General features: G+C 38.4%; 1 protein-coding gene across 1 annotated transcript in view; it reads left to right on the top strand.

Annotated features, from left to right (window-relative positions):
* Positions 1 to 7637: 7637 nt before the first annotated feature.
* TMEM163 (transmembrane protein 163) overlaps positions 7638 to 22158 on the top strand; it is a 399751-nt gene continuing 385230 nt past the window's right edge. The window contains exon 1 of the mRNA XM_078146075.1: positions 7638 to 7738. Within this exon, the coding sequence (XP_078002201.1) occupies positions 7723 to 7738 (16 nt within the window). The 5' untranslated portion in view covers positions 7638 to 7722. The remainder of the gene's footprint in view (positions 7739 to 22158) is intronic.

Genomic DNA, 22158 nt, shown 5'->3' with positions numbered 1-22158 from the left:
CTCTCTCACAATCTCAAGTTCATTTTTGTTTCTGGGGGAGTTCAAGCCCTTGGGGTAGCATCAGAAAGATGGAAGTCTCCATGAGTCCCTAAGTGAAAGAGAGACTTCCTAGAATGTTGAGAGCTTGACCCTCTAACAACTCCAAGCTCTTTTCCCTTCAGGAGTGAGGGTGGAAGGAGTCTAATCCCTTAGGGTGGATCTATGAGTCTGGAGGACTACATAGGGCCCTAGTGGAAAGGTGGAACAAACAGAGGGTTACTTTTTTTTTTTTAATTGGCTACTTGAGTATGTGTTTTCTGCTTTTTCTGTGGGGTAAAATAAATGCTTTCCTGTACCCAATATATATTATCTTGAATGTTTGTACAGAAGTTAAGGACCTTTTTATTCACACAAATGGTAAACTAAATGCAAATTATTTTAGAACTATATTCTAAGATTTTCTGGAAGGAATTCTTGGTGGAGGCAAAACATCACAGAAAATATTTTTTTCTTTTTGAAGGAGGTCCAAGATCAGTTTTGATCTGCGTAAGCGCAGATTCTGGTGTATGGGATTGTGGGTTACATCTATGATACCTGATAATAGACATGCGTAGACATGATTCTTTGTGATCCATAAAATAAAGCCTATTGTGCATCATTGTCAAGTACCACCTTGGCCAGGTACTACTCTGGTGGCACCTATAATCCTTGCTGCTGGGAACCCTGAAGATGGCAAATCATTTGAACTCAGGAATTCTGAGCTTCAGTAGGTCTAAAACCAATCAGGTGTCTTCGCTAAATCCAGCACCAACAAAATGAACCCCTGAGAACAGGAGGCCACCATGTTGCCTTAGGAGGGGGCAGCTGGCCCAGGACGGAGATGGAGTAGGGCAAAGCTTCTACATCTATCAGTGGTAGGGCCAAGCCATGTGTGGTTGCTGTACTTCCAGCCTGGGTGACCCAGTCTCAAACAGCAATAAAAAAGAAAATCACCCCCTTCATGTGTTAGTGCTAGACTATGTATCTAACAAATACAATCATCCTGAATGTTACACAGGGACTGTAACACCACAAAATAGATTTGTGCCATGAAGAATGGAATTTCCTGGCATTAAAAATGCGCATTTATTAAAAAACATTTTTAAAATGTGCTTTCTGTTCCATCCTATTACATACCGAATACTGGATGACTGCTTATCTTTCTCATCTCTAATTCTGGCTCTGCTCTAGAGAGATACATGGACATTTATTCCTGACTAAGTGTATTTGCATTGGCATATTTACCAGAGAAAGACTGGTAATTCCATTTCATTTCCATGAATTAAAAATAATTGGGAAAAATAAATATGTTAGGGCTGAAGACTCTATACACCCTCTGACATTCCAATGAAGGAGAACAATTAATAAATGCATTAATTTACATGGGATTCAGACTCTTATTGTCAACTTAATCATTTAAGTAAGATGATGTACCTTGATGTAGATTATTAGTGCAGGGATTGTTTCATTTCTCTCTAGGTTCAATCATCATTTTCATGTCCTAACACCCAAAATTAAGGCATACAGTCTTATTTAAGATAACTAATTATTCGATTTTGCAATAGAAATACAAACAGAACTGACATATAAATTTGCTAATTGTCTTTCTGGAGACAATAATAATTATTGAGATAGGAACTAAGTCTGTGATTTCATTGGTATCAGTATCTTCTGTGGAAAAATCCTCTACTAATTCATGTCAGAAACTTATAGTCTTGGAAAATGACCCACTGAGAATCACTGAGAAGCTAAGAGACTTGCCTAGGGGCACAGAGGCAGTATGGGTCAAAGGTGAGACTTGAGCCTATGTCATTGGCTTTGAGGCCAGGTCTCTAGCCATTATACCATACTGCCTCTTATAAAAATAACAGTAATCATAGATAGCTAGCACTTACAAGATTTGCTAAGAGCTCTATGTGTATGATTTCATTTGATCTTCACAATAGACAGGTATAATTATCGTCGCCATTTTACAGATTAGGAAAAAGGTTTGGAGAAATCAAACCATTTTCTCAAGGTTAGAGACTTAAAGTGTCAGAATAGGGATTTGAATCCAGGCCTCTCTCCAAATCCAGGGCTGTCTCCCACTGTACCATTCTGACTATAGCTGATTCTTACTCCTTAACTCATTCTTAGGAAGAACTTTTAAATAACATTCCTGCCAAGTCAGAATTTTGATTTCTCAAAATGTGGATAATATTTTATAGCAGCTGAAGTCTTCTTGAAGAAGTAAGTTGACCTTGTTAGGTGCTAAAAATACCTATTTTGTACTAACACAAATCTTGGCAATCTTAGATTTATCCTATCTACATAGCCTCAAACCTGAAAAAGTGGAATTTGTTGTAGACAACCAGCAACTGAGGATTTGTATTTATTTCAACCAGTAGCTTGTGAGATGGCTAAGGATTCTTTTTCCTTAAAGTCAACTCCAACACAATCTAAGATTGACAATGAGGGTAAGCATTCTCTGGTGGCAGGCTTATATAAAATGATTAGACTACTAAAAAGCTATTGCAATTTGACTATGTAAGATAGACAGAGTGTCCAGCACAAAGGAGGTGATAATCCCACTGTTGCCTTCTCTGATCGGGCCATACCTGGAATAGTGTGTAGACTTCCAGGTACAAGGTGGAAGGGACATTGAGGGACTAGAGTGCAATCTAGAGGAGTGAGACCAGAATGGTGAAGGTATTGGAGACTGTGTAGCTGGCTGGAGGAGTGAATAGAGTGCTGGGCCTGGAGTCAGGAAGACCTGAGTTTAATTCCAGCCTCAGACACTTATTAGCTATGTGACCTCAGGCAACTCCCTTAATCTTCTTTGGCCTCAGCTTCTTCAATTGTAAAATGGATATAATAATAGCACCTATTTCACAGGGTTGTGATGAAGATTAAATAATAGTTGTAAATCACTTAGCACAGTGTTTGGCACACAGTAGGTGCTTACTAAATGCTTGTTCCCTTACTCTTTTCCCCCATATGATGACCAGTTGAAGGAAATAGAATGTAGTAACTTGGACAAGGGGAGCTCCTGGGTTACAGGGCACATTAGCTGTCTTCAGATATTTGAAGGACTGTCATGTGGAAGAGGGATTGGCTTTTATCTGCTTCATTCCTTAGGGAAGAAGTAGGAGTAATGGATGAAAGTTTTAGAGAAGCAGATTTTTGGCTTGTTATAAAGAAGGATTGTCTTACAAACAAATCTTCCCAAAAAGTGAAAAAGGAGGGGGAAAAACAGCCCAGCAAAACCAATTAAGACATAAAAAATATGAAAACATGTAATATTCCACGCCCACGGGCCTGTCACCTCCGAAAAGGAGAGGGAGAGAGAGGCATCTTCCTATATTTCTTCTTGGTGGTCATGCTTAATTTTTGTAATTTTTCAACATTCTTTTGCTATTGTTTTGTGGCTGTTCTTTTCATTTCCATTGTTGTAGTCATTGTGTATACTGTTTTCTCAGCTTTGCTTACTTCACTCTGTATCAGTTCATGTAAATCTTTTCATATATCATTTATCACAGTCATCATTAGTTACAGCATGGTAATATCTGATTACATTTATTTCATCTTTAGCCATTACCCATTGATGGGCATCTACTATCTTTACAATTCTTTGCTAATGTGCAAAAAAATGCTGTTATAAATAGTTTGATGTATGTGGGGATTTTTTTTTAAATTAGTGACTTCCAAGGAATATATGCCTAATAGTGGAATCTTTGAGGCAAAGATTATAGACATTTTAGTTACTTCATTGGCATAATACCAAATTGTCTTTCAAAATGGTTGTACCAGTTCACAGGTCTGCCGGCAGTGTCCTAGTGTGCCTCCCTGCCCACAACCCCTTTAGCAATGACTATTTTTTGTCATCTTTACCCATTTGCTGTGTGTTAGGTAAATCCTCAGGGTTGTTTTGATTTGAATTTCTCTTATTATAAGTGATTTGGAACATTTTTTCATATGGTGGTTAATAGTTTGCAATTCTTTTTAATGGATGAATGAATGAATATAGCATTTATTAAGGGTTTACTATGTGTGAAACATGGTGTTAAGTTCTGGCAATATGTATAGAGAAGACAGTTCTTCTTGTTAATGAATTCACATTCTAATGGAGGGAACAACACATACGGAAGGTTTTAACTATAAGTTGTTGCTTCCCTGGATGATGGTTGGGAAGGCTGGGCCAGGAGTAGGACTGGCGGTCTGGTGGTAGCTGCCTCTCTTAGGGATCCTGTGCCTGTCTGCCTGTTGTTGATGGTGATGAGGAAGTTGGGCTCACAATTATTTCTCCCTTCAATGATGGATATGGAGGCTCTAGAACTTTTGAAAACTGTTTGTTCATATATCACTTATCTTTTAGGGAATGGCTTCTGGTCATATATTTGTTAGGTGTTTCTATATCTTGGGTACCAAATGCAAAATCTTTTCCCCTGCTTATCCTAGATGCATTGATTTGTGTGTGTGTGTGTGTGTGTGTGTGCAGAAGCTTTTCAATTTCATATAGTCAATCAAAACTCTCTGTTTTATCTTTTGTAACTGCTGCTATTATTATTCAGACTGGCTCATCCATCGGTTATGTCTTACTTAGAAATAAACTTCATGGGGCTGTTTGGTAGTACCCACTTTGTTTGAATTGATCTCCTGAAGGACTAAGAGGGTCTGTAGAGGAAGAGTATGTCCTGGTTTTGGGAGGGAGGATACATTTGTAGTTTCCTTGTAATGCATTGTTGGCAGATGTTCCTTTGTAATTGAGTAACTTGCAATTTGTGACTACTTGGTTAATTGAGTAAATGATATTGAGTAGAGAACAATTGGTCAAATTAGAGAGATATTAACTGGCTAAATGATGTGAGGAAAGCACCAGATGGTGGCTTTAAAATTAATAATTTTAGAGAAAGCACCCAAATTCTTCAAAATTGTCTCTAGAAATTTGAGGGGAGAAGAAATTAGCTTTGCTCTGGCAGACCTCACTGGCATAAGTGAGAGTTGAGATAGTGCGCCCAGAGCCTATATGCTGCATTAATTATTACTATTAGGGTTATTTTATGTCTAGGCTCTTTTTTTGATCATGGCTTTCAGATAGTCCAATAATTTTAAAATTATCTCTCGGATCTATTTTCCAGGTCAGTTGTTTTTCCAATGAGATGTTTCACATTGTCTTCTATTTTTTCCATTCTTTTGGTTTTGTTTTATAATTTCTTGATTTCTCATAGTCATTAGATTTTGCTCCATTCTAATTTTTAAGGAATTATTTTCTTCAGTGAGCTTTTGGTCCTCCTTTTCCATTTGGCAAATTCTGCTTTTTAAGGCATTCTCCTCCTCATTGGCTTTTCGGACCTCTTTTGCCATTTGGGTAAGTCTATTTTTTAAGGTATTATTTTCTTCAGTATTTTTTTGAGTCTCCTTTAGTAAGCTGTTGACTCGTTTTTTATGATTTTCTTGCATCACTCTCATTTCTCTTCCCAGTTTTTCCTCAACTTCTCTTACTTGCTTTTCAAAATCCTTTTTGAGCTCTTCCGTGGCTTGGGACTGATTTATGTTTTTCTTGGAGGGTTTGGATGTAAGAGCTTTGACTTTGTTGTCTTTTTCTGGTTGTATGTTTTGATTTTCTTTTTCACCAAAGTAAGATTCTATGGTCTGACTTTGTGTGTGTGTGTGTTGTTTGTTCATGATCCCAGCCAATTACTTGAATTTTAAACTCTTTGTTAAGGTAGGCATCTGCTTCCAGTGTGGCGAATGTACTGTCCCAAGCTTCGGGGGTTTTGTGCAGCTGTTTTCAGAGACATTTCTAGGGACCTGTAAATTTTCAGTTCTTCCAAGGTGGCATGATCAAAGGAGAGGTGTTTACTCCTCTCTTGGCCTGTGCTCTGGTCTATGAGTGACCACAAGCACTCTTTTCTGCCTTGGACCTAAGAGGAGGATTCCTTCTCACTACCGCCACAAGCTCTGCCATGCCAGCACTCCTCCTCGCCCCAGGTCTGCCACCCAGCATTGCAACCCATATCCAAGCACAGGCAAAGCAAGAGAATCCTGCCTTAGTGCCAGAAAAGAGATCCCTGCAATCCTCCTCTGATTAGCTTCTTGATTTGGACCAAAAGCTCCCAAAGCAACCCCTGCTGCTATGGCCCCCACCCTGAGGCTGGAGCTGGACTATGTTCTTCTCTTACCCAGGTCTGACAGACCTTTCACACTGATCTTTTAAGTTGTCTTTGATGTTTGTGGGTTGAGAAGTCTGGAAACTGCCACAGCTGCCCGTGATTCAGCCCCTCGAGGCCTGCTCCTGGTTTGCTGGGGCCCCATCTTTGCCTGCACAGCCCATGCTGAACTGCACTTCTCTCCCTGTGCTTCAGCGTGGCCCAACAGACCTTTCCTGTTGACCATCCAGGTTGTCTTGGACTGGAGATTTGTTTCACTCTGTCTTTTTGTGGGTTCTGCTGCTCTAGAATTTGTTTAGAGTCATTTTTTACAGTTATTTAGAGGAGTTTGGGGGAGAGTTCAGGCAAGTCATTGCTTTTACTCTGCCATCTTGGCTCTGCCTATTAGAGTTATTTTATAAGAATGCTAAGCGGTAAAACTCAAAGAACACAGAATTTCAGAGTAGGAAGTGACCTCATGTGGCCTAGAGGTGAAGTAACTTGCCAAAGTCACATAACTAATAAGAAGCAGGGCTGGAATTTAAATGCAGGCCCTTTGACTCCAAGTGGCAAGGTTCCTTCTGCTGCATCTTTCTACTCCATTGTGGAAATTACTTTTCAGTGCTTATCTGCTAATTTTACCCTCATCTGCTCCAACTCCTCTGGAGCTGAAACATTTCTTCATCAGTAAAGATCACTTAAATGACAAATTCTAAAACTAGATACAATATGCCTCCTTTGCTTTAACTAGTACTTACTAGCTGTGTGACTGTGGCCAGGTCACTTAACCTCTGTTTGCCTCAGTTTCCTCAACCACAAAATGGTAAGAATAACAGCTCTTCTCTCCCTGGGTTGTTGTAAGGATCAACTGAGATAACATTTATAAAGAGCTTATCACAGTGCCTGGCACATAATAGGCACTATATAAATGTTTATTCCCTTCCTTTATCTTCCCCTACTTAAGACTTATTGCTGTGCTATGACTCTAATGGGAACTGGGTTAGACCTGTTTTTCCTGACCCAAGGCTTAAATTTGTCCAAAGTTAAGACTGCCTTAATTATTTCAAGCTAATAGGCTACAACTATTATTTCCAAACAAATCAGCAAACCTTTTGGGCCTAGGAGTTAATGCGGCTTTCTGGAGAAATGCCTAGTTCAGGCACTAGGAAACTAAGATTTATATTACTACTGTTATAGTCTAAGACCTAGATTTTTCTTGCTAGTGAAGAATTCAGTAGTAGATTAGTAATGGCTCAGATTCTTGAGAAGGCACACCAGAAAAAGTCTCTGTGATCAGAAGAAGGTTGGGGATTTACTTTGGTCTCAGCGTGGATCTAAGCTAGACAATCCAGGGATGGCACAATACACTTAAAAGTATGAACTCCCTCAGTACAGAATATGATTAGGCAATAACAGAGCGTTGCCATGGGAAAGGGGATGGAGAGTTAGCCATTGTGGTGTCTATGGGCAACCAGTTGACAAATAGCTGAAGCTTGACTTAAAATTACCAGCAACGAAGTTACCACGTGGGGACAACTTGAATTAGACTTGAATTAGTGTCTCCAGAGAAGACAGAATGCCAGCACAGGGGGGTAAAACCTTTTCAGTTTCTCTTGGCTAGCTTTTTAGTTGAGAATTCCCTCAGCATGACAAAATGATGAAAAGTATGGGTTTTTTTGTATATAAAACAAGTTTTTATTTCATTTTCTCAATTCAGTATACCTCAAATCTGGAAAAGATTATCTCTTGGTTGCCAAAGGAACTAATCTATTGGGAATAGTAAAACAATGGATTATTTCTTGACTGATGTGCTTAGGGTTGTGAAAAAGAAAAAAAAAGTAATGAGAGAAAAATACATTTTAAAATAATAGCATATATATGTAATTAATTGATTTATCTGACTGTGATAACTTCCAGGAAACTTTCCTGGACTAGATAGTAAGTTTCTTTGGATGATATAGTTTTGGGTTTTTTTTTGGCTAGGCAATGGGGTTAAGTGACTTGCCTAGGGTCACATAGCTAGTAAGTGTTATGTGTGTGAGGCCAGATTTGAACTCAGGTCCTCCTGAATTCAGGGCCGATGCTCTATCCACTGCGCCACCTAGCTGCCCCCTGGATGATATTTTTTATGCCTTCTGAAGCCCTAAACAGGAAATAATCACACATTTCTACTGCGCTTGGGCTGTTAAGGACTGTGATCAGGTTTTTTTTTTTTAATTTCTCAGTTTAATTTTGGCTCATGCTACTATTCAAGGTTTCCACTGGGACTGTGAACTTTTAGCTGTTTTCTGTGTGTCCTCAGTTTCCTTGCAAGCAACCCACATTAATAAGGCATAGAACAAATTTATTTATATTATTTTTATTTCATGCAACAAGGAAAGCAGAAAAGACTCATATCTAAGCCCATACATGATTAAGAAAGCTTTCCCCAATGGTGATCCAACCTTCCTCAGAGCCTTATACAGTTTCTCCAGATTCATAACATCCCTGTGGATATATGACCCCCTTATCCAAATGTAGACAAAATTCTGGGTTACTAAAGAGTCAATGCCCTTCCTTGCACCTCGGCAATCCATATGACTCATAGGACTAGTTAAGGAAAAAGTTCCAGGTTTGCTCTTTCATATAGTGGCTCTCTGCCTTTCTTCTTCCTGGTGCTGGTCCTATAACTTCCAACTTTAGTCAGGAATTCTTTGGCTTAATCCTGGAGTCACTGTCTTTCTTCCATTGCTGGTCAGCTGCTCCTGGCTCATATTATAACTACTGACTTGACTCAGGGACCCTTTGCCTTGGTCCAGAAGCAGCTTGCCCATGAGCAATTCACCGCTCTGATGCTGCTGCTCTACTTGGCACCTGTGGTCACCTACTTACTCCATCTTCTGCCATTGCCTTCCCACCACTGCCGCCATTGCAACATGTAACTTTGTTTAAAAAAATCTTAACTTTTTGGGAATGATCCAGCCCTATCTAACATATCTCAGGGTCTAGTCAACATATTTCCAGCTTTTTTGTTAGTCAGGCCTATGTACACAGAGAAGAATAGGCAGACCTCTCCGAAGATTTATTAATTTGTTTTTCTTGTCTAATGGTCAACAGTTCTTACCATTAGCCAGTTTAAGGATTCTGAATTCCATTCACCTCTTTGTTAGCACCAACTCCTCTCCCCCCATGAGGCTAGCATCTGCTACTGAATCTTTTTGGGCGGCCTTTTCCATTGGCTTTTTCAACTCCTGGCATCCCTTTCAATGATAAGGACTATTCAATTACCCTGAGATTCAGAGAAGCCTCAAGAAGGCACTAGAAGCACAGCAGAGAAAAGAAGGACTGTTGGCATCTACTTTTAGCATCCAGCTATACCCTCCATGCATACCTAGTCATGTTTTCATTCAGTCATTTTTATTTGTATGCCCTTTACACATTTGTACTGGTCAGTGCTATGTCTACTAGATTGTAGGCTCATAGACCCCAGGGAACTTCCCCTGACATGTGTTGTATGTTACCTACAAGTACCAGTTGCCAGGTGGCTAACTAATGTATATTTATAATGAGATATACTAATGAAGGTATTAAAAAACACTTTGGCTTATTAATCTCTGTAAGAAACTGACAGTTATGGTGATTAATATCTATGGGTCACATTCTAAAATTCTTAGTTGATTCATCAGAGATGCTATATTAGGCAATCCTGTATTAAGTGGGAAATAATGATAGATGCTAGCAAGATCCCTTCCTAAGATCACATAATTCTATGATTTCTTTCTTTCTCAGTGTCATACACATACATTAACATTGCTTGATTAATCTTAAAGCATTTGTCAGGTTAGTTTACCAAAGCCACCAGCACAGGGCCGCATGGTGGGGGCTGGATAGGGGAAGAGGTGTGAGGTAGTAGGGGGTGAGGAACACAGCCTCTTCCTCATGCATTTGGTGCATGCATTCTCATAGCACATCTACATCAGGGTCTTGTTTCATGATATCTGCTTCCACGTCCTCTATAACTCATGGGATCAAGGATCAGATAGTACCCCTTTCTCCCAGCATGCCATGACTGCAGTCTATGCATTTCTAAGACCATTTCAAAACCAAAGTGTTTTTGTTAAAATCATTGGCACATGTTTCCATGACCAATGTAACGCAATTAATTAATTAATTGGAATACAACCTGGACTACCCTTGGTTTGTCTTTTCCTCATGATGATTATTTGTCTCTAGGCCACAGGGAGGTTCTTACCTTCTTTAGCATTTGTATTGCTTTGCTCTCAAGCCATTCACTCTTCTTACTGGGGTTCATATAACTTCCTGACCAGTCCCATCTCCAGGACAAGGGAACAGGGTTGCAGCCATATGGGGAAACCAAAGGAAAAAGGAGATTTTTAGTTAAGACTTAGTGTTGCTCTGTTCCTCTGCTCTCATCTTTCAGGTGGGCCACTCTGGGATCTATTGAGTCATTCAGAGAAAGCTTGTATAGCTATTACCAGGAGAAGTCAAAGGAACAAATAAAGAACATTAAATCAAGGGAACAAATATTTATTGTACACAAACCAAATGTAAAAGAGGCAGTCTTGGAATCAGGAAGACTTGACACATGCTGGTTGTGTGATCCTGGTCAAGACATGTAACTTCTAAATGTTCTAGGTATCTCTCTAAGACTGTAAGTTGCAGAGAAGGTGCTTATATGCATTGGTAGAAATAATTTCCACATCTGGGAGTTCCTCATTTCAGTGAAATCATACTTCTAGTCTAATCCTACTAAGCACAAAGCACTATGCTAAGTGCTGTGAGGGATACAAAGACATATAAGACTCAAGGAATTTATCATCTCATTGGAGAGACAAGATGCTTTTATAATGCTTCCCTTTATATATTCTATTTTGAGCTAGCTTTGATTGTCACCTCTGAGCACTCATGGACCATCCTCCCTGCTTTCTCCCTACCCCACCCCACCCCACTCTCCATAGCATTTCTGGATTTTGAAAGACTTCCCTGGTTTTCCAAACTAAAAATGATCTCTTTCTCAAATTTCCCCTAGAACTTTGTCTGGACCTCTCATTTGTATGATTATTGCTTTATTTGGCCTCAGTTCAGGCAAAGACCTGGGTTAAGGAATTTTCAGGAAATTGTTACTGTGGCTTTATTATTATGTGGTGTAGCAGTCAGGCAAACAAAGAATATCCCCCCCCCCCCAATATATGTTCATCCCTACAGATTCAAGAATTTCATCCCAGTATGAGAGTGAGGGAGATGCGTTGGGGAGTAAGCATGCTCAAAATTGAGGTTTAGGTGGTCAAATTACATACTCTCAAAATGGGCTTGGTTGAGAACAGATAATTGGTGCCAGATGTGAAAGGGGATGTTCTTTGTCAGACCTAGATGTGGTAGAAAAGTTCTTGGGATTACTTATCAATACCAGGCTTGAGTGAAGATTGGATATTTGGAGTTTCTTTAACAGGATTACAAACTAAGTTAACTATCTATGGCATAAGGAGAATGACTCAGGCTGCAACTAGTCAAGAGTTTCATCCAATCAAAAGCTCAAAGCATGATCTTCCTGATGAAGAATTAACACAGATAAGAATAGTGGAAAAGTATAAACTTCTCTCTTTGCCTATATACTTTTTTGGGCATTAGGACCACTCAGCCTGAGTGATTCTGCATTGGGAGTCTCAAAATTATGACTATAACATCAAACAATGTAAAGTTAAAACTATTATAATTATTTATAATGTGCTTTGTTTTTCAGTTATTAATGTAATTGGGCCTTTACCCAAGCCTTTACCAAAATACTCAAGTATTTTGCATGCTACTGTGTCTATACAAGGAGATATGACTCTAGACTAATGGAGAGAATGCTGAGCAAGATGTGATGGTCAGTACCTGTGTAAGGGATAGATTTGATGTAAGAGACATATGTGATTCTTTGGGAGACTCTAGGGAAGAGAGAGAGAAAGAAAGAGAGAGAGAGAGAGAGAGAGAGACTTTAGAAGCTACTGACATGTAGGGGAATCCAGCTCTTTAATATATCCCTGATTTCTAGCTGGCCTCCCTAAAGACTTCAGAGACTTTCTTGTGGGTGAGATTAAGCCCTTTCTTTTGGTTGAGCTGAGATTTTATTTTGCTTGCATCTGCAAAGCTCAATCACCCTTGGGTATTTTCTGGTATATTCTATTCTGTACAAATTCTCTGGCTTCTCTGCTATTTGCTTAGAAAAGTAGATTTACTCAGTGTTTGTTACTTGTGACAGTTGTTGAGGGAGAAATTCTGAGACACAAAGTCCAAGCACTATCCATTTATAAGCAAGGCTAGCAATAGCTAATAAATGGGGTCAGTGGTCTTTCAATGACCAAAGACCCCAAGTTAGGAATGATAAGATCTTTTATGGTGATTAACAAGATGACAGAACAAAATCTCAAGCAACACAGGTGTGTCTTCTTCTGATTGGCTAGAAAGAAAAAACCTCTGACATCAGCTTGACATTACATCATTTGGACCTCTCCTTCTGAAACCCCCTTAACCATAAACAAGATGTGATTTGGAAAATTTGGGAATGGCTACAACAGCTTTGATTGATTCAGTTTGACCTCTAGTAAGTTTTCTCCAGAATGTTGGTGGTAGGTGAAGTCACACGGATGGGGATACAAGTCATAATGTAAGGGTAGAGTCACAAGGAACAAGAGTAGAATCATGACAGAAGTGACCTGAGGTTACCTGAGTGAGCCTGCAAGAGCAAGGAATTTAGGCACACACAGTGTAGGAGAATATTAAATCTATGCTATCTTGATTAAGTCTTAACAAAATAGAATTAAAAGTCACTTTTCAATTTCACATAGTCTTTTATGTAGGAAGGAATTGGTGGGTGAGAGTTAGGCTAGTAGATATAAGCTAAGGGCTAGCATACAGGTTATTGTTCTAACATCCAGACTCATATCTCTAGAGCATCAATATTTAAAGGGGGCAGATAGATGTAATTGTAGTCTGATAACCCTCTTTGAGAAAAGAGGGGGAAGGAGCAAATGGCTAACCTTGGCCCTTCCTTCAAGGCTTACCTCAAGAAACTGCAGGCTGTCTTGTGGAGGAGCTGTCCAGATTCCAGAGATATATATTCTTGACACCTATTAGTCTCAATTAGACATCTGTGTGGGCATACATATCTTACATGGGAACACACACAATCTTATATTACTACATGCGTCATACTTCCTATTAGACTATATGATGGGGGTGTGGGTGTCATTTAAAAAATACAACCCCAGCACCCAGCATAGACATTTGATACATATGTATCAGACAATTGAATCTAATCCAACAATCAAAAAGTTAAATAGCAATCGTGAATAAATGCTATTGGAGTTGAGAAGGGGATAAAATCACTGTGATCAAGGAAAATTTATGGAGGAGTCAAGATTTTTATCTGAGTCTGGAAAAATGGAGTAGGATTTGAGAGGCATAGAGGAAAGTGGAAGAAACAGGAAATGCTCGAAATAGATAAATGATAGAGGTGTGAAAACTTGGTGAGAGACAAAGAGAGAGAAGACACAGAAAAGAAAGCCATTATCTGGTTTTATTTCATCTTTTCTTCAAGGAGGAATTGATAGGAAAATATATTATTAAGTGAATTCTGTCACTTTATGAATTTTATAAAAATATAGGAAAAACACTAACAGGTAGCAAAGAAGGGATGAAGATATACTCTAATACAGATAAACGTTTGACTCAGTTGCTTGAAAAAGAATAAAACCAATAAAACAAAACAAAACAAAATCTCAAACCACTTTTATTGAGTTAAAAGAGTTTACACTAATTTAACCAGTAAACCAGTAAAATGTTTTGCTTTTTGAAATTAAAGTTTTAAGTGAAGTTCGTTGTTTTAATTGATAAATTAAAAGTGTTTTTCACACCTAATTGTTTTAATTTACTTTTTAAAAAATCAGATATGATTTTTTGGTGTTTATTTAAAAAATAAACTTGCTTTTAAAGCCTGAATTCTAACTTTGTCAGTACTTGCCAACTTGCAAACGATCTATATTATGCATATGGTAACACATAACCAAGGTCTTCTCTGTTGAACTACTGGTTCCCTTGACAAGTCACTGAATAATATAGTGTGATTTGACTAAATTTTGAAGACTTTGAATAAGAATGCATGGTAACAGCAAACCCATGGAAACAGAAAATTACTTAATCTTTACAATTTCAACTAAAGCCCATATTTAGTGATTTAAAACTGATTTTGCTATTAATGGATATAGCCATTTAGTGGAAAACCCAAGGGTCCATATGTATTTGTCTGAGTTAATTAATCAGGCACATGAAAATTTTCATGCTTCATTATAATTAAAAAGAGAGGGGTGGAACATTTTAGCTTCAACTTCTCCACTCAAAGACAACCTTAAGAACATTGTAAAGATTTTCAGGTGTATTAGACTGAGAATCAAAACTCTCACTCTGATCCATTCTGCTCTTGAATTTATCACTTATGAGGAGATGCATTGAACCTGTGATTTTATCAATATAGGGAACTTCCAATGAGGAAACTTCTACCAATGCAGGTAAACACCTTCTCGGCTACTTAAAGTCTTAGAGAGTTGCTAAGGGCACTGAGACTTTAAATAATTTGTACTTGTACTGAGCCATGTATCATATGTATCAGAGATGAATCCTGAGCTTAGGTTTTCCTGGATCTGAGACCAGCTTTAAGCCATTATTACACCATGCTGCCTGTCAATCAACCCCCTAGATAGGAAGTAAAAATTTGTGATTTAAAAAAAAATTGCATTTCATCTGCTTTTGTTGATTTGAGAGTCCTCTGGGGTAGCATCCTTGCAAATGAAATCAGTGAGGTTGGCTCACTAACTGGACATTCTGTAACTTACTTTGGGACTTTAAAAACTATTAATTTTAGATTTCTTCAGTAAAGTCCTTCTTTGGTCCTACTTTGTGGCAAGGAGATGACCCTGGGTTCTCAAAAGTTTTGCCAAAGGACCACAAGCTTTGTTAGGTCCTACCAGGCTGGAAAAACTTTGATTGTACAGCTTAGGCCTGGCCTGTTGTTTGGCCTAGCCAAATAGATTAAAATAAACTGGAGAAAATCTTCATTGGGATGGTGACAGGATGATGTGTTTTTCAGCTATAGTAAATCTTTCAAGTTCAAGGAGGGTGGTTATCTATGTCATCATATAGCTCAGGGGTGGGGAACCTGCAACCTTGAGACCACATGTAGCCTTCTAGGTCCTTAGGTGTAACCTTTTGACAGAGTCCAACTTCTACAGAACAAATCCTTTTATTAAGAGGATTTGTTCTGTGAAGTTTGGATTGAGTCAAAGGGCTGCACTTGAGGACCTAGAGACATGTGGCCTTGAGGCCAAAGGTTCCCCACTGCTGAGATGAAATCATTAATTGACTAAGACAGAGGGACATAAGATTTAGCTTAGGAAAAGACCATAGAAATCACCTAAGATAGAGGTTCTTAACTTTTTTGTGTATCACATATCACTTTGACAGTCTGGTAAAGCCTATATGGGCCTAATCACAGAATAATGTTTTTCAATTCATGAACTAAAATACATAGGATTACAAAGGAAACCAATTATATTTATATGTAGTTAGCAAAATATTTTCAAAACAAGTTCGAAGGCCCCCAGATTAAGAACGCTTTATCCAAAAGAACACCTTTATTCTACAAATGGGAAAATTCAAAGTTCAGAGAGGTTCTTACTTGCACAATTCTATAACCAGCAATAGGTGGAGGAGAGGTTTAAACACAGATTTCCTGACTCAAAGCCCAGCACATTTTCTACTTTTTCACTTATACACTAATTATACATGTACCCAGAATTGGGGAAGGGGTCTACAGGGGTCCTTAAAAAAACCCCAAACCTGAAATTCAAATCATTTGTGACTTCTAGAAATAAGCTGTCTTGATGCAGTGATCATTAACATTAGTTAAAAACAACATCTTCATTTAACAGCTGACCAACCTTTTCCCAATCTGAATTTAGTTTTGGCTCAAAACCTAAATGCCATCTTTATTAGTTTTGCTTTTTGGGAGTTTGTTAATTGAAGACATTCTCACAGGTACACACCTTGTGATGACTGAATTTAACAAAGGGAGACAGAAGTGACAACTGAATTTACGTAATTAGAATTCAGTGAGTGGGAGTTGTCTGTGTCAGTCACACCCTCAGTGTTACCAACACTTCTGCATTCATGTGTTAGTCTACTCAAGCTTTAAAAGGATTTTGTTTCCCAGCTAAACATCTGGGAAAGGGAAATTAACATGGAGTGTTGGGTCCTTTTTTTCTTTTTTTCCTGTGGCAGAAAAAAAAAGAGTAGCTGAAGAGGAAGAGATGAAATAGTGTCTATTTTAAGGTGGGTAGAAGATGAAGTCCCTGAAATGAGGTCTGACAGAATTTCCTTCCCATGTGTTAAAATAGGCCTTTGTGATGAGCTATTTAAAAATCATCAAACAAATAAATTAAAGAAATGATGTATATCATTTAGTTCCAAATGTTGTAAATTTAAATGGATCCTAAAAATTCATGAAACAAACATTTTATTTCCACTTGGCATTTTGTTCTGTTTTGTTTTTCCTCTGGAACAGAAATGGAAAGGTTCCCAAGAAAGATGATAATGCAGCAACTGAATATTTGATTATGAAAAAAAATATTTCAATAACTACACATGCTATTTTCTATTTATATGACTATTGCTTTTCTTTCATGGCATATATAGAACTCCACAAATATAATCTTATTAATTTTCACAAGTCTTCTGTGATTAAGATAGAGTGAGTAATATTATTCTCATTGTAGAAATGTAGCTACTAAGGGAGTGTAAGTGTGAGAGTGTAAGTGATCTATAGAGGAAGGATCTGATCCAAGTCACACCCAATTGGGAGGGAGAAATCAAGACCAAAACTTGAATCTACCTATGGTTTCCAATAACAAATTCAACTAATTTTAATAAACATTTCTTAAGTGAATATGCAGAGCACTTTACTAAGTATTAAGGCAGATAACAAGTTTATAATGACACCTCTGCCCTAATGTACTTCAATACTTGAATAGACCCACAATCTCACTAGAGTGAGGTTTCTCTCCTCTGGTATAAATCTATGACCTTTATCTTGTGTCGTTCTTATTCCATGTCCCCACCCAAGTTTGCCACATAGGATTTACTAAATATGCTGGAGAACTTCCCCTTCATATTTTAATATTTCAAAGATATTAGCAAAACACTCGGACTATCTATCCTTCATTTTTATGCCAAGTTAAATTTCAAATGGGAAAGATATAGCTCCACATCTGATTGAAAGGCAGGAGGCAGAATTTGCGCCAAAACCCCTAGCTACTAGTGTTCCCCATCAATCTGCTTTGCATTCTTTTTGTTTATATCTATGTAATAGAGGATTGGCCAATGAGGGTTCAGTCCTGGGAGCGTGAGCAGGAGAATCACATGGAGGGTGTGCACATTGTCTCCACTGATAGAATGTAAAGCTCCTCGAGGGCAGGGACTATTTCATTTTTTTTTGTTTTTGTGTCCTCAGCACCTAACACAATGGTTGGCAGATGGTAGGCACTTAATAAATGCCAATAAATTGATTGATTGATCAATTCAATGACAGAGCCAATCTGCCATAGCTAAAAAGTTACTCCCTCATGAAGTGAGGTTATCTCCTATCAATGGTTTCCTCAAGAAATGACATCCCTCCCTGGCATTGTATGTCTCATCCAACTTGGGATATTTTTTTTTTTGACAGAAGGGATTTGTGTCAAGGAGAATGGGTGGATAAGTAGAAACTGAAAACCAAAATACAGTTAAGAAATGGTGGTCTTCAGGCTAGTAGTATATGAATGCACAAAGGGTCTATAGTGGCATCAGTGTGGGAAAATCCCTTCATGATCTTTCAAGGAGTATATAACATTTCACTTAAGTAGATAAGTCCTAGGAAAGCTACCTGCAGCTTGTGGCTTTCCTAGTAATTTCCTATTTCTGGATATAGATCTTGAAAAGCTGTTAGTGGGGTTGTGGCCTCAAGGGGACAATTGAGTTGGAGGAACTGAATTTTAGGTCAAATGAGCATTGAGCCTAGAGAAGCACAGCAGTGCCCGTGTCTATTTAACCCTACCAAAGGGAGGCTAGAGATGGCTCACACATACAATGTAGAGCTCATGGTCACTCAGGCCAGCAACATGAACCACTTAGTTCAGACACATTGGAATTCTGCTCTGATCTCAGTTGGCTAAGTATAACTCAGCACCGTGGTTAGCCAGTTTCCTCAGCTGCTGGAGCTTCTTGGTACCTCACCCTGAACTTGTCAATATTATTCTTGTTCACTCTTGTTCTGAATCTCATATCGAGGCTGGAATTCATTTTTTAAAAATTTCCCTTGCTGTTCTTCATCCTTTGTTTTTGAAGAGGACCAATGAAATCACAGGTGATGTCTTGACTGCGTGTGAATTAGATTTAAGTGAGGTGGAATTGCACAAAATTATCAGCATCACTCGCTTCCTGAATCATCAAAGTCTAGTGGCAGGACAAAAGGCAAGATGACTGGCAATGGCCCAGGATGCAGTGGATGACCTTGGCATTTTCAGGCATTGCTTCCTGACCAAGCTTCAAATGCTCCATAGTACCTGCTTCACCCACCTTTTGGAACAAATGGTTTTCACAAGCCCCATCTGTGGGACTATTCCTTTCAGGCAGCTCTCTGAAAAGAACTACCATCTTGCCACCCTTCACCTGGACCTACATATTCTAACCACCTCTGAGAAAAGGATTTCTGGTTGATAGCTATCTCATTTCGATGTTCAGAAAGAGAAGTTAAAAAATTATTAGATAATAATTTTAATTTAATTTTTGATTTACCTGAAGTCACAGAGACAGTAAAAGGCAGAACTCAGGATTTAGGAACTTGGGATCCTTTGATTCCAAACAGGCATAATATCCATGGCAGCATGCTATTCAATTAATTGAATTTGTCACTCTTTCGGTCACTTCCTCTCCCTTATTGTTGCTCGTCTCCTAGTGGCTCAATGACCTCGTGCTAGCTCCTGGTCATCCAAGTCAACGTACTCCAGAGATGTCCCAGGCTCCAGACATCTCCTTGTCTCCCTCAACACAAGAGTAGATGCCTTCTTATGAAACAAAGTGGGTTTTGGGGGTCACTATTCACCTCTGATTTATACCTTCTTGCCCGTTTTTCTTTCTCACATCCACTTATTTGAGAGTCTCCAGGAAGAATTCTTTTTCTTCCTGTGTACCGTAACTAGGCCACAGCCAATATTTTCTCCTTTTCATAAATGTGGTACATAGACTACATAAGCGATAGACAAACCTACTTTATTATAAAAGAGTAAGACAGTTTTTGGGAAAAGGAATATATGCTATTTTATAGTTTACAGAAATAAGCATTTGTCCATTTCTATGATTTTGTCAGTTTGACATTTCTCATTTTATATTTTGTATCATCTCAGATGGTACAGGCTAGCCTTCAGGCCTTCCATCTGACTAGGCTTGGATTCCCAAATCACCATGATGATCACCTGCAATTGTCTACTTTCTTCCTATTTCTCCAATTAGGAATTTTTTTGGGAGAGTACTCTCTTAGCCCTGCTTACTATAGAACCTGAGATTCCTAGGTTATATTTTCTAGATGTAACTTGCCTTCTTAAATACTAAAACAAGATGTCTGAACTAAAACAATTCAATGTTAGGTGACATTAATGCAAGTGTAGTGTCTAGATTAGAGAGATAAAATAGTGTTATTGGCCAGACCATATCTAGAGGAAGTCCTGTTCTCATTTCTGGGTACTATATTCTAAAAATAACATTAACAAGCTATAGCACATTCATAGGGAAACAGAATGGTAAATAAACTTAAACAATCATATCATGGAAAGAATCTTTGAAGAAACTGGGAATATTTTGCTGGGAAAAGGGAGACTTCCTAGGGACATTATCACTATCTTTAAGTATTTGAAAGGACAATTTCTGGCACACAGTAAATGATAAAACAAATTGTTGATTGATTGGAAAACAGCAGAAACTTAATCTTTGTAGGTTCAGAGGGATGAAAGTTCCAAAGATAAAGATTATCATTGTAGAAAGTCATGAAATTAAGGTAATTTTATATACTATACTTTCATGATCTATAGCTGTTAGTCCTAGCTCGTTGCTGATAATCCTTCTATTTAATCAGTCAGCCAACAAACCTTTATTAAGGACACTCTGCTAGGTGATGAGTATACAAAGACAAAAATGGAATAGTCTCTGTCTTCAAAGAGTTTATATTCTATTTGCAGAGACAACGTGTATAAGTAACTATGCAGAATAAAAAATGCAAGATAGATATTTGGACTGTGGAGAGTACTCCAAGCTGAGGTAATGGGGTCAAGATTATCTTTATGTAGAAGGAGGCATGTGAACAGAGTTATGAAGGAAAGAAGGGATTCAAAGACATGGAGGTGAGGAAGAAATGCCTTCCATACATTGGGACAGCAGTGCACAGGTGACGAGACAGAAGATGCAGTGTCTTGTGTGAGAAACAAGAAGATCACTTTAGCTTTACCTTTATCAATTTCTTATTTTATCCCCCACAGCCACTATTCCCACAGTTTTCTTTTCTCTTTTCATTATCAATCTCCTGCCTTGACAACAGATGAGCTTGCCTTCCCCCTCTCTGAGTGAATGGGAACTATCTGATATCAATACCCTCACCTCCTCTTCCTTCAGTTCTTTCCCCCTCCACTTGACAAATTTCCTATGTGCTTTTTTTTCTTAATTTACACACAACAGCATCTTTCCACCTAAAGAGTTGAAGATATTTTAGAAATGTCAACACTTTAAAACAATCACACAAAGAACAAGCATTTTTGCAGGCAGCCTTTGATTCAAAGTGCACCAGAAACTGTTAGAACAGCAATCCTGCTAATGATGATTCAGGACCAACTCCTTTTTATGAGTTTTAGATTGAATTGGGGGGGAAAAACTCTCCAACTTAATTGCCTCAAGTTCTAATTTGCTTTCATAACACAGGCATCCTTTTTTTTTTTTGTAATATTAGAGGAGAATACAGACTTGGGTAAGCCACAGGGAAGCGGAGAACTTCACAGGGTTGCCAGTAAACACCTGAATGCACCTCACAAGGCAGTCAACACTATTTCAGGAACACAATTCACAAGTACGAGATCATAGAATCATAAATTAAAGTGAAGAGAGACTTAAGAAATCATCTAGACGGTTTCAGATGGTTACAGATGAGGAAACTGAGGTCAGCAGGATTAAGTAACTTGCCCACAATCACAGTAGAATCAGAGGTGGGATTTGAACCCCCTTTTCCTAATTCCAAGTCAGTTCTATTTTCACTGTACCTACACAGTCTCTCTCAAGCGGTCAGAATAGCCCAGTGTAAGATGTCTTTCAGAAGCCCGAATCTTCCACTTCTTCTAGACATTCAGATAAAAGGAAACTAGTGGCACAATGGATAGAGCATTGGTCCTTGAGTCAACGACCTACATTTAATTTTAGCTTCATATACTTAATAGCTGTATGACTTTGGCAAGTTACTTGACCTATGTCTGTCTCAGTTTCCTCATCTGCAAAATAAAGATAATAATAGCACCTACCTCCCAGGATTGTTGTGAGAATAACCAGAACTTTGTAACCCTTAAAGTTCTATGTGGATGCTAGTTTTTATTGTTACTGAAGGGAATGATTCAGTCTACATAATAACTATTTTCTAAACCTAAACTCCTTATCCACTCGGCTTAATCTACTTAAATAAAATAGTGGGATTTTCTTTTGAAAAGTGTCATGTTTGGGAAAGAAAAACCAAGAAGGCAGAATGTCAGGCAGTTGTACAGTTGTACAGTGAACCCTCCCTACCCGCACTCCTCCAAACAGTTTTGGAGAATGCACCAGCCTGAATCCTGATAGGGAAATAGAAGGAAAAGTCACAGTAAGTCATATTTTCTGCACTAGGTTAGCACGGAGAGATAGAGAGGTCTGTGGACAA

This window comes from Phascolarctos cinereus, unplaced genomic scaffold (genome assembly GCF_003287225.1).
Source record: "Phascolarctos cinereus isolate Bilbo 61053 unplaced genomic scaffold, phaCin_HiC Scaffold_726;HRSCAF=1367, whole genome shotgun sequence".
NCBI lineage: Eukaryota > Metazoa > Chordata > Mammalia > Diprotodontia > Phascolarctidae > Phascolarctos > Phascolarctos cinereus.
Note: the sequence above shows the minus strand (reverse complement) of the source record. Positions and strands in the feature narration are given on the sequence as shown.